The 12,796-nt window shown below is 49.8% G+C and overlaps 1 protein-coding gene across 3 annotated transcripts in view; it reads right to left on the bottom strand.

Annotated features, from left to right (window-relative positions):
• whrna (whirlin a) overlaps positions 1–12,796 on the bottom strand; it is a 66,037-nt gene that overhangs the window by 30,214 nt on the left and 23,027 nt on the right. For all 3 annotated transcript variants that reach the window (XM_084686962.1, XM_084686963.1, XM_084686964.1), the window contains exon 2: positions 1–211. This exon is cut by the window's left edge and continues 8 nt beyond it. In XM_084686962.1, the coding sequence (XP_084543088.1) occupies positions 1–211 (211 nt within the window). The remainder of the gene's footprint in view (positions 212–12,796) is intronic.

Here is a 12,796-nt window from a genome sequence, read left to right as displayed (position 1 = left end):
CGTCGCCCTCCTGCAGCAGCTGCATGTTGCTGCGGCGCTGGCTCTCTGAGCGCCTCAAGGTGGCGCTGCGGTGCTCCGGGAGGTCGGGGGGCGGAGACACGCTGCGGCCCTGGGGGTCCACCCACGTGTACACGTGATTGGTCACGTAGCCTCCGGGGATACGCCCCACCGAGCGCACAGAGAGGGATAGTTTCTTACTGCCCTTCAGAACCTGAGGAGAGGGGGGGGAGGAGAGGGGAGTTGGAGAGAGGAGAGGGGGAGGAGGGGAGAGGGGAGAAGGGGGAGGGGGGAGGAGAGATTCATTAAACACATACACACACCCAAACACCTAAATATCCCTGCACTGCTGGCTGTGGCTCATTGGGTCCTGATAGCTTGTCATGAGGCTACCATCAGCGTGCAGATCCCAGGCTGTCTGAGGGGAGGGCAGCAGAGAGGAGCAGGACCCAGAGCACCAGGGGGCAGATGACCCCCAGAACAGCACGCAGGGGCAGTTCTGGGGGTCCCCGTGGCCCCCAGATCTGGAGCCTCTAACAGGCCTTCCTGTCAGACCGGCACCCCAGCCACAACGCTAAATCTTTTATTGTCACACAACAACATACACCAGTGGAACAGTGCGTGACCGTTTAGGGTGCAGTTTCAGGCATCGTAGCAGTATAATAATTACCCCTAAATTCTTAATTACATATAACACAATTTACACATCTGTTAACACAAGGTAGAATATATGCCTAACAAAATACAAATTACAGTTTGAAGAAAAAACAGACTACAATCAAACATACTATACCTGCCACCCCTGAAAAATAATGTCACATTACGGTACGCTACATTAAGCTGCATTACATTAAACTGCATTATATTACGTGGCAAGACTCTAAATTCCTTAATTTACTTTATTTCCAGCCACAGGGCAGGTTCTTTTTTGCACTGTGAAACACCTGTCTCCCTGTACCGTGGTCCAGAGGGAAGTCATCTTCTGGTGAGTCTCTGTCCTGGTGGGTCTCTCTCCTGGTGATTCTGTCTCCTGGTGGGTCTCTCTCCTGGTGAACCTCTGTCCTGGTGGGTCTCTGTCCTGGTGATTCTCTCTCCTGGTGGGTCTCTCTCCTGGTGAACCTCTGTCCTGGTGAGTCTCTCTCCTGGTGATTCTCTCTCCTGGTGAGTCTCTCTCCTGGTGAGTCTCTCTTTTGGTAAGTCTCTCTCCTGGTGAGTCTCTCTCCTGGTGATTCTCTCTCCTGGTGAGTCTCTCTCCTGGTGGGTCTCTCTCCTGGTGAACCTCTGTCCTGGTGAGTCTCTCTCCTGGTGGGTCTCTCTCCTGGTGAGTCTCTCTCCTGGTGATTCTCTCTCCTGGTGAGTCTCTCTCCTGGTGAACCTCTCTCCTGGTGAGTCTCTCTCCTGGTGAGTCTCTCTTTTGGTAAGTCTCTCTTTTGGTAAGTCTCTCCTGGTGATTCTCTCTTTTGGTGAGTCTCTCTCCTGGTGAGTCTCTCTCCTGGTGATTCTCTCTTTTGGTGAGTCTCTCTCCTGGTGAGTCTCTCTCCTGGTGAGTCTCTCTCCTGGTGATTCTCTCTTTTGGTGAGTCTCTCTCCTGGTGAGTCTCTCTCCTGGTGATTCTCTCTCCTGGTTAGTCTCTCTCCTGGTGAGTCTCTCTCCTGGTGATTCTCTCTCCTGGTGAGTCTCTCTCCTGGTGAGTCTCTCTCCTGGTGATTCTCTCTCCTGGTGAGTCTCTCTCCTGGTGAGTCTCTCTCCTGGTGAGTCTCTCTCCTGGTGATTCTCTCTCCTGGTGAGTCTCTCTCCTGGTGAGTCTCTCTCCTGGCCCTGAGGAGGAGCAGCTGGCTCCTACTTCACAGCGCTAACTCGTCGCTGACGAGGACAGAACTCTGGAGACATTACGCTCTTCAGCTGGCGCTTCAAACCACTTCCTGCGGCTCAAATCCTCCTCTCCTTCCTCCTCTCCATCCTCTCAAATCTTTTTTTGACTCCCTTCTACTCTTCCGGCTTGCTACCCATCATGCATCACTCCCTTGGTGCCTGTCTGAGAGCCATGTGGATGGCAGGACACACACACACACACAGATACACACACACACAGATACACACACAGATACACACACACACAGATACACACACAGATACACACACACACACACAGATACACACACAGATACACACACACACACACACAGATACACACACAGATACACAGATACACACACACACACAGATACACACACAGATACACACACACACATACACAGATACACACACACACAGCAGTTGTCCATCAACCAGACAGGTGTGGCAGGAAACCACTCCAATAACACAATGCTAACTTGTGTTCGCATCATGTGAGTTGGAAACCTCTAATAAAGTTAAACTTAAAACTATGAAATGATAATATCAATGTGTTTCATGATGTATAAGGAGGGATTGATCTGCATGTTTCCTGTATCCATTTAAGAGCACTTTATTCCAGTAACTCCCTTAAATGGGGAAACATAAATCATGAGTGACTTCATTCTTTCTTGTCTTTTGTGAAACATCCATTCAATTAATTCCCACGGTGATAAAACAATGATACCATAAAGGAGACAAAACCTGAAAGAAACAGGTGAGACAGAAAGACAGGTGTCTTCAGAAGGCTTTGGCTCTTTAGCAAACCACACAAAGTGCTGCAGAAGTCAATGTTTTAATTATTTTATTTTACAGGAACAGACCATGTTGTGTCTTGGCCAGTGTCCCTGACAACAGTCTGAGTGATTTATGATTTGTAAGACTGGCTCTTACAGAGTGTGCTGGGCTGAGAAATGTGACTCTGCATTTTAGGGGAAAACGATTGAGGAGGCAGAATGAGCTGTGTTTAAACTCAACGAGAAGTGAAAAATCTGGGGAGCATCGCACGCTCTGGGAGGGAGGGAGAGAGGGGGAGAGAGGGAGAGAGGGAGAGGGAGAGAGGAGGTAGAGATGAGAAGGGATGAAGGGAGAGGGAGGAGGAGAGGCAGGAGGGAGAAGGAGGGAGGAGAGTGGAAGGGGTGGAGGTAGAGAGAGGGAGAGGGAGAGGGAGAGAGTAGGTAGAGATGAGAAGGGATGAAGGGAGAGGGAGGAGGAGAGGCAGGAGGGAGAAGGAGGGAGGAGAGTGGAAGGGGTGGAGGTAGAGAGAGGGAGAGGGAGAGAGGAGGTAGAGATGAGAAGGGATGAAGGGAGAGGGAGGAGGAGAGGCAGGAGGGAGAAGGAGGGAGGAGAGTGGAAGGGGTGGAGGTAGAGAGAGGGAGAGGGAGAGGGAGAGAGGAGGTAGAGATGAGAAGGGATGAAGGGAGAGGGAGGAAGAGAGGCAGGAGGGAGAAGGAGGGTGGAGAGTGGAAGGGGTGGAGGTAGAGGGAGGGAGAGGGAGAGAGGGGAGGGGATTGAGGGGAGAGTAGAGACAAGGAGGTGGGATGGGATGGCGGGAGATGGCGTCTAACTTGTTCTCTCTGTGCATGAGAAACAACAGTCATTTACTAGCCTGCTGTGCTGCCCGGGTCCTAATGTGGCGTCCCAGTGGGAAAGTGCTGACTGTGACAGAACCTGATGAAGCACATCTGAACACTAACTGGATCCACAGTCCCCCACACACAGAGTAATGGGAGCCATAACAGCACCTAATGACAAACGGCGAGTCCAGGTAATATCCGTACCAATCACGCCAGCCGGCAGGAAACCACACTACGCCCCCTGATGAATACGACGAGGAACGTTAGAAAAAACCCTGCTCTACGTTTTGTGTTGTGGTTTGCAAAACGCCTCAAGGGAAAGGGAATTTCTAAAGGCCGCCACAACCTGAAATCACAACACACACAAACGCTTTCCAATCGGTTGAGACTGAGATACAAGGGAGATAACAGCAGACATATTTTCGGATTTTGAATGAAAGTCCCAACCCTAACTCTATCGATGCACAAACAATGCCTTGCGATTGGTTGAGGTTGACTTTGGGAGGAGACGGTATTTTCTGAATCGGAATGAAAGTGCCACCCAAACCATAAAAAGGACTGAATAATCCTAAACAAAAACTATTTATAATACAATACTTGGTACCCAGAAATGAGTAATGCTCACGGTCTCCATGAGTCGGAGGTATTAATGAGATTACAGGTTTTTAGGAGCTGAGGATGAGGGATTTATGAGGGGTGGAACAGAGCCTGTTCTCACTGGCCGGTAGAACCGTCCAGAACAGAACAGGACACTTTGGCTCCTCTGTTGCACTCACGGCTAATTGTTCTCGGTAATTGGCTATGCTTGTGGCAGGTCGGTTTTACCGGCAGAGGGATACACACATACACACACACACATTTTACTAACAAGCCTCCCCCCCACCACCACACACACACACACACACACACACACAGAGTAGCACTGAGTTTTTCTGGTTGAGTCTGAGGGGATTGTTAAAGCGCCACAGACCTGAGGGGAAAGAGTCTTCCACAGTAGAGACAAAACACAAACACAGGATAAAAACGCCAGGAACAAACAGCATCCTCAGCGTTGGAAACGGGGCTCTGTTACGAGATCTGAAGGACTAATTGAGCTTAACTGTCTTTGCCAAGTGTCGTGAATCTGTTTCTGCTACTTCACAGGCAGTCAGTGTAAATATAACCAGGTCATTAACAAGAAGGGACTGCTAGCTTTTGACTGGACTCGTCCCAGGATAGCTGTGGGCTAAGCTGGCCTGTCGTGTGTCTTGATCAATGCAGGACTGGGCTGAAACGCCTCCATCCATCACACACAGGCCCCGACGTTAGTCTCTGCATCAGCGAGGGAGTGTGTGTGTGTGCATTAGTTTGTGTGAGTGTGCTTATGTGAGTGTACTTGTGTGTGGGTGTGTGCTATTGTGTGTATATATGTGTCTGTGTGCGTACTCGTGTGTGTGTTTATTTTTGGCACCCACCAGCCCTTGAAAATAAAGTAAACACTGAGATGAATTAATAACTAATTGCCAAAACTCTTCAAACTAAGCAGAGAAGTTACAAACCATGGGATTGAGTCAACATAGCCTGCTGCATCTGCTTTTAACCCTCTCCCTCCTCTCCTCTTCTCCCTCCTCTCCCCCTCTCCTCTCCTCCTCTCCTCTTCTCCCCCTCTCCTCTTCTCCCTCCTCTCCTCCTCCCCCCATGTCACCTGCACTACCCCTCTTCCCCCTTATGTAGCCCTCTAACCCCCTTACAGGAGGGGTCCTGTAAGCCTGTTAACCAAACTTTTCCATCCTCCTCCTCTTCGCTCCGTCTCTCCTCCTCTTCACTCCGTCGCTCCTCTATCGAGCGTTGCGTCCCTCTGGCCTCGTTATTTACGCTCTGCCCTGCCGGCCGGCGAGGCCCTCATCTTTCACAGATATTTACTCAGAGAGGTGGAGGGAGGGTGACAGACAGAGAGAGAGAGAGAGAGAGAGAGAGAGAGAGAGAGAGAGAGAGAGAGATGGAGAGGGTGACAGGTAGAGAGAGATGGAAGGATAAAGAGAGGGAGGGAAACGGTTGGAGGATGGAGAGGGTGAGGTAGAGAGGAGGGTGAGAAGTGGAGAGAGATGGAGAGACAGGGTGAGAGGTAAAGAGAGATATGGAGAGAGAGGGTGAGAGGTGGATGCAGAGAGAGAAAGATAGGCAGTGATAAACAGACAGACAGAGCCCACTTCTCTCAGTACAGATTACAGAAGGAGTACTCTAGTGTTCTAGAGACACTGCCCTTTGATCACTGACCAGTTAGTCTGTGACCATGAGCACAGCTTTATAACGTTAACGACCAATTGGTTTGGCGGCTAAATATTTAAACCAGTAAACATGTCAATCAATTAATGTCAACTGTAATGGTGAATCATAAATCCGATCCTTTAGTTATAGAAACCACAGAGAAATAATCTTCGACGTCACACAGCTAGCTCAATAATCCACCCGTCTTCAATCTAGCTAACAGACCCGCCGGTTCAGGGGGAGAAGGGGGGGGGGGGGGGGGGGGGGTGGCGTTGTTGTTTAAGCTTTGAAAGCCGACAGCATGCGAGTCGACTGGGACTAAAGAGCTCAGCGCGCCCTTTCTGCATCCTGCACCCCTCAGCTCAGCCGCGCTCCGAAAAAGTATGGATGATCCTTCCAACATCCCTTTGATTGGTGTCATTGGCGCTCTGTACACATAGTGCGCTCTATCCATTTGTCTCTTTCACTTTCAAATAGTTAAACTCAAGGAACATTCGTGTACTTTATTTTCTGGCTCTCGTGTGCATCACTGAGTATTGTTATTACGTTTATGTTCAAAGTTATTCTTGTACATTAACCTTTTCATTGTTTATTTTCTTTGGAATGCTTAGTCTAGCCGCGCAAATTGAGGCATCGGGTTGAAATTGTTGGGCTACGTGACAAGTGCTTCACTATTGTTCGGTTGTGTATTCAGTGTTGTTGTTCTCTGCTAATACAGTAAACCACACATGCGCAGAGACAACGGCTCAATAAAACAATAAAGAAAGCTGGATCTTCTCTGCTGTTATTACAGAAGATTATAGCTAGCTTGGGCACCTCAGTCATCTGTGACGCCAGAAACTTCACACTTCGTTTTCTTGGAATCATAAAAAAAGCTGATCTACGCCGTGGGTGATCGGGCCTGGCTCGGACACGGAATCAATTATAGACTTTCTGCTCCGGTGAACGCTCAACGTCACGCTCAGATGCGCACACGCCCCCTCTCCCCCTTCCCCTCCGCTGGCGTTGGAAAGATGGCGAGAAAGAGAGAGAAAAAGGGGAAGACAGGTGGGCCAAGACCGGATTCGAACCAAGACCTCGGCCTACATGGTACGTGATCAACATAAAAACTGTCCTACACACCTGATAGGCCAGAACAGCCGTCATTTAGCATACGGAACGTGGGTAGCACGGTGTAAATTACCACTACTCTGCCCCTCACTCGCTCACAGGAAAACCAGCTGTCTGTTTGTTAGGCATCTGAGATGACAGGTGAATAACAGCATGGATAATGGCGGGGCTTGCAGTGAGAGATGTGTTTCAGCAGTAGGTGGATGTTTGAATGATGTAATCCTAGCTTCATAAGGAAGCCACCTGCGCATGTGGAGGTGTGTGTGTGATGTGTGTGTGTCTGTGTGTGTCTGTGTGTGTGTTGTGTGTCTGAGCGGGGTGTGTGTGCGTCCGTGCATGGGTGCGTGCGAGTATATGTGTGTGTGTGTGTGTGTGTGTGTGCGGTGTGAGTGTGTGTGTGTGTGTGTGCGGTGTGTGTGTGTGTGTGTGTGTGTGAGTGTATCTTTAACAATAGGCTGAGATACTCTGTCAGTAAATAAGTGGTCATTTGAAACTGATGAAATATTCCTGCTAGTTTCTAGATGCACTGCAGAAAGAGAAGAGGAATTCTAAATCATAGTTAATCAACAGACCTCTTAAATACACAGCTGTTGCCTAGAGATGGACCAACATAACTGGATAAGATACACACACACACACACACACACACTCTCACAAACACACACACACACTCTTTCCACGTCATTTCAAACAACACTTTAGTGTAACAACATAATACACAATCTAACTACACTGAGACAAATAACACAACAGTTGATCACCACCAAGGCCTTACCCTATCAATATAACAACGCGGTAAGATAACAGATCCAGGTTATCAACATACGTTACACCTGCTATCTCCCCTCAGGGCAGGTGCTCAGTACATGATGTCCAGTACAGGTCAGCCCCTATGGGATCACTGGATTCACACCTCCAGATGATCTGTGGTATACAGGGACCTTTCACAAACCCCTGCAGCCAAGATGCCCTTTAGCCTCTCTGTAGTGTCTCCTCTCATCTGTATCCGACTGACAGACGAACAGGCAGACAGCTAGATAAGATAGATTGATAGATATACAGACAGATGGATAGGTTATCTTTTGACATGATCTATAATTAAAGTTTGACATCTCCATGGAGAGCTGGTAGTCTGAGCCGTCACTGCAGAGCTTACTACCCAAGGTTATCAGTTTAAAGGTCGGCCTATTCATGGAAAAAGAATATCCTTTAACAGTGATTTAAATTGCCCTTGTGTTTTTTGATAGTTCAGTGTTGGCCGGGGGTCATATCTTATGAGAGCACAGTTTTGAGGTTATTGATTGCGCGGTTCAAATCCAGATCTTTTCGTCTGTCTGCTTGGCTGTGCTCTGACAGATTGGACCGCTAACCAGCCCTGTCGTTCTACCATCCATACGGATGACTCGCAGGATACGAAAGCTTGGGTGTCATCTCTACAATCATCCGTCTTCGATTTCATCCATCCCCACATTCTCTCCGTCCCCCCTCTGAACACTCTTATCCCTGGGGATGGACAGAGTGCTTTCTGTGATTGCGGAGGGAAGGAGGGAGGGATGGGAGGGCAATGAGAGACAGGTTAACAGCCTGAGGACATGTCACTGGTTAAGAACAACCCATGATGTTTCTCTGAAAAGAAAAACAGACCATTACACAACCCCCACCTGCGTAACATAGAACACCGATCATAGAACATAGAACGCAGAAGAACCAGAACGACCGTTAAAGAACTGTCAGGTCCAGTCAGTCTTAAAACACGTGCATTTTACAGCCGCACTTCCCTCTCCCTCCCCCCTTAGCAGTCAAACTCCATTAACAGGTTTTATTTCCTGTGAGTTTATGAATGTACTGATGGAGGGGGCCTTGCTGGGCTGGTGGACCTGCAGTCAAACCTCTGCAGACAGCACACACATAAATAACCGATTCAGGACAACAACAGCTACCCCCAGGAAAGCAGAGGTGAGCAGGTGACCCAGGCCCAGTCAGGTGACCCAGGCCCAGTCAGGTGACCCAAGCCCAGTCAGGTGACCCAGGCAACACAGAGATGTGAGAGCTTGTCTCCTGACAGCAAGTGTTACGTAACAGCTCCTAACGTACTGCCAGCACTACAGTTCAACCTGCACCAATCACAGGACTACAGTTCAACCTGCACCAATCACAGGACTACAGTTAAACCTGCACCAATCACAGGACTACAGTTCAACCTGCACCAATCACAGGACTACAGTTAAACCTGCACCAATCACAGGACTACAGTTCAACCTGCACCAATCACAGGACTACAGTTCAACCTGCACCAATCACAGGCAAGCCCCAGTCATCTTATCTTAACATGATGAATTATCATCATGTAACTTCCTGCTCCACACCCCTGACACAGCGTGCCTGCCCGGTGTGTGTGTACAGTGTGTGTGTGTGTGTGTGTGTGTGAGGCTGCGCTGGCTCCACTTGGCTCCGGCGTGCATGTGATGCATCAGCCCTCCACCAGCTGCCTCTGGCCTGTCAAACAAGGCCGGCGGCCCCCTCGCGTGATGCATCGTCTCACGAGAGGCAATCCGCTGCTACAGGACATTGTTTTTCAAAGTTTCAGTGCTCAGCTATGCAGAAAATTAACTTCAGCAGCTATGGCTCTTCTAAGGGGGTGGTAGGGGGGGTGGTAGGGGGGGTGGTGTGTGTTGGGGTGGGGTGTGTGGGGAACAGAGGGCACATTTGCAGGAAAGTAAGGGGGAAATCAAATATGTGCTCCCAGCCAGGCATCCCAATATGCCCCGAACAAACACACACACACAAACACACACACACACACACACACACACACACACAAACACACACACACACACACACACACAGAGCAGGACTGAGTATATCTGTCTGAGGGGGAAGAGTTTCCCACAGGAGAGACACAACACAAACCCAGGATAACGACAGGAACAAAACAACATCAACGTTGTTAGCGCTCAAACCTATTACAATACTCCCACATGCATGTACTTGCAGATCCTCACAGCCTTCACAGTCACCCAGCCAGCAGACACTTCAGCCTGTTCCCCACTCCTGTCTGCTATACTGTGTCACCCCCAGACTAGCTCACCAGTTACTCTTCCTTTTCACCTCATCAGCCGCCATGTCCGCTGAGGGCAATGAAAGTGATGGCAGTTCATGTAACGACTCAGGGGTGACAGACAGGTTTTCCGAGGACTGATGACACTTCTATCTATGCACCGCAGATGGGCCCGGTAGCTAAAACCAACCCCCACCAACTAAAGCTAACCCACTCTTACTAACCTCTTCTACTGAAGCTAACCGGCCCCAGCGACTGAAGCTAACCTCCAGCAACTGATGCTGTCCCCCACCAACTGACGCTAATCTTCAACAACAGGGGCAAACCAGAAGCAACCGATGCTAATAAAACCAAGAGAGGGAGTTAAAGAGACAGAGACATTTAGAAGAGTTTGTTCAGGTTAGATACAATATGACTCTGCAGTTGGGTGTAAAACTGCCGGAGGACTGCTTTGACTCGGGCCTGTCTCTCAGACAGGAAGACAGCCCTTCAAAGTGTGACAAATTTTAATTAAGACGGGAGATGCATTCCTCAAAAAAAAACACCTCCTCCGTTTTCTTTGCACCTTGAGCTTACAAATGACAACCATGAAGTGTTCAAGTCTGTCGTTCGTTCAAATGATGAATACTAATTAGATTCATTAAGCTGAACTAATGTTCCTCTGCACATACTGTATGAGAGAGAGGTAGTGAGAGAAAGAGAGAGGTAGTTACAGAGAGAGAGAGAGAGAGACGAGAGGAAAATGAAAATCCATACTGAATGCCAGGGTGAGATGTACTCACTCAGGAGAATGTATATGAGAAAGCATGAAGCATTTGTCCAGGATTTTGCAGACCGTAGCAAAATAAAGCTGGGGATACAGACCACCATCCAGAGTTGTTAATTATATCCAGTACAACAGACTAGCTAATCCTTCTTTAAGGCCAGTTCACAGTACAAACCCAACACACAAACCATAACATCACACACAGTGTGTCGACAAAACAGTTACAGCAACACTTGGTGATCTCCAAAGGTTAATATTTTAGAAACAGTAGACACACACACACACACACACACACATGTAGGCACAAAAACACACACAGACAGATACACACACAAATGGATTGTGGCAAGAACAGCCAGAAGGCATAGAGTCTTTGGAATAAGAAACACATAATAAATCCAATTTCATCTTCTATAAAAGCTTATTTAGTGGCAGTTCAACATCCGTTAAATTCAATTACTCAATAGGTAATCACTTAAAGTTGTATCTACAGACACACACATATAGACACACACCAAGCTACTCTCCGCTTCACAAAAGCTAATTGAGGTGCTTCACCTACACATCAATTTGGCTCTCAACATGTACCCTTGCAAACAGAGGAGAGAGAGTGAAAGGAGAGGGAAGGGAGGGACGGAAAAGAGAGAGAGGTGTAGAGAGAGAAAAGGGGGGAGTGAATAGAGAGAGGGAGAGGGGAGGGAAGAGAGAGATGGGTGAATGAGAAAGAGGTCGGACAGAGAAATGGAGGAGGGAGAGAGAGGGAAAGAGAGAGATAGGCGACAGATGGGGGTGGTGGGAGAGAGATATCAGCTTATCTCTTTAATTTCACCACATACAACTCTTTTGATTTGGTTATGCGTTGCTGCTACCGCAGCACTGGTAGAAAACACGGACAACATTGAGTTTCTCTGAAAGATTTCAATGAATCAAACCACCTTCCCAGGAGGGATGAGCCTGTATGACAAGCAGATGAAAGGTGGCAGCTCGGTTCAGAATCAGATTTCCCAGTTCCTCATCACCTTCTCTGTACTGTAATATTTCAACCAATCCCATGTTTCCTCTCCACAATCAGGTTCCTTTGCCCTGCTGGTGTTGCTGCCCTGCCATGCTGGAGGACTGGGGACATGGGGTCCCTGTGACTGGAGGACTGGAGGAGAGGATGGGGGACATGGGGTCCCTGTGACTGGAGGACTGGAGGAGAGGATGGGGGACATGGGGTCCCTGTGACTGGAGGACTGGAGGAGAGGATGGGGGACATGGGGTCCCTGTGACTGGAGGACTGGAGGAGAGGATGGGGGACATGGGGTCCCTGTGACTGGAGGACTGGAGGAGAGGATGGGGGACATGGGGTCCCTGTGACTGGAGGACTGGAGGAGAGGATGGGGGACATGGGGTCCCTGTGACTGGAGGACTGGAGGAGAGGATGGGGGACATGGGGTCCCTGTGACTGGAGGACTGGAGGAGAGGATGGGGGACATGGGGTCCCTGTGACTGGAGGACTGGAGGAGAGGATGGGGGACATGGGGTCCCTGTGACTGGAGGACTGGAGGAGAGGATGGGGGACATGGGGTCCCTGTGACTGGAGGACTGGAGGAGAGGATGGGGGACATGGGGTCCCTGTGACTGGAGGACTGGAGGAGAGGATGGGGGACATGGGGTCCCTGTGACTGGAGGACTGGAGGAGAGGATGGGGGACATGGGGTCCCTGTGACTGGAGGACTGGAGGAGAGGATGGGGGACATGGGGTCCCTGTGACTGGAGGACTGGAGGAGAGGATGGGGGACATGGGGTCCCTGTGACTGGAGGACTGGAGGAGAGGATGGGGGACATGGGGTCCCTGTGACTGGAGGACTGGAGGAGAGGATGGGGGACATGGGGTCCCTGTGACTGGAGGACTGGAGGAGAGGATGGGGGACATGGGGTCCCTGTGACTGGAGGACTGGAGGAGAGGATGGGGGACATGGGGTCCCTGTGACTGGAGGACTGGAGGAGAGGATGGGGGACATGGGGTCCCTGTGACTGGAGGACTGGAGGAGAGGATGGGGGACATGGGGTCCCTGTGACTGGAGGACTGGAGGAGAGGATGGGGGACATGGGGTCCCTGTGACTGGAGGACTGGAGGAGAGGATGGGGGACATGGGGTCCCTG

Source organism: Hypomesus nipponensis, chromosome 22 (genome assembly GCF_054491055.1).
Source record: "Hypomesus nipponensis isolate SF chromosome 22, ASM5449105v1, whole genome shotgun sequence".
Taxonomy (NCBI): domain Eukaryota; kingdom Metazoa; phylum Chordata; class Actinopteri; order Osmeriformes; family Osmeridae; genus Hypomesus; species Hypomesus nipponensis.
Note: the sequence above shows the minus strand (reverse complement) of the source record. Positions and strands in the feature narration are given on the sequence as shown.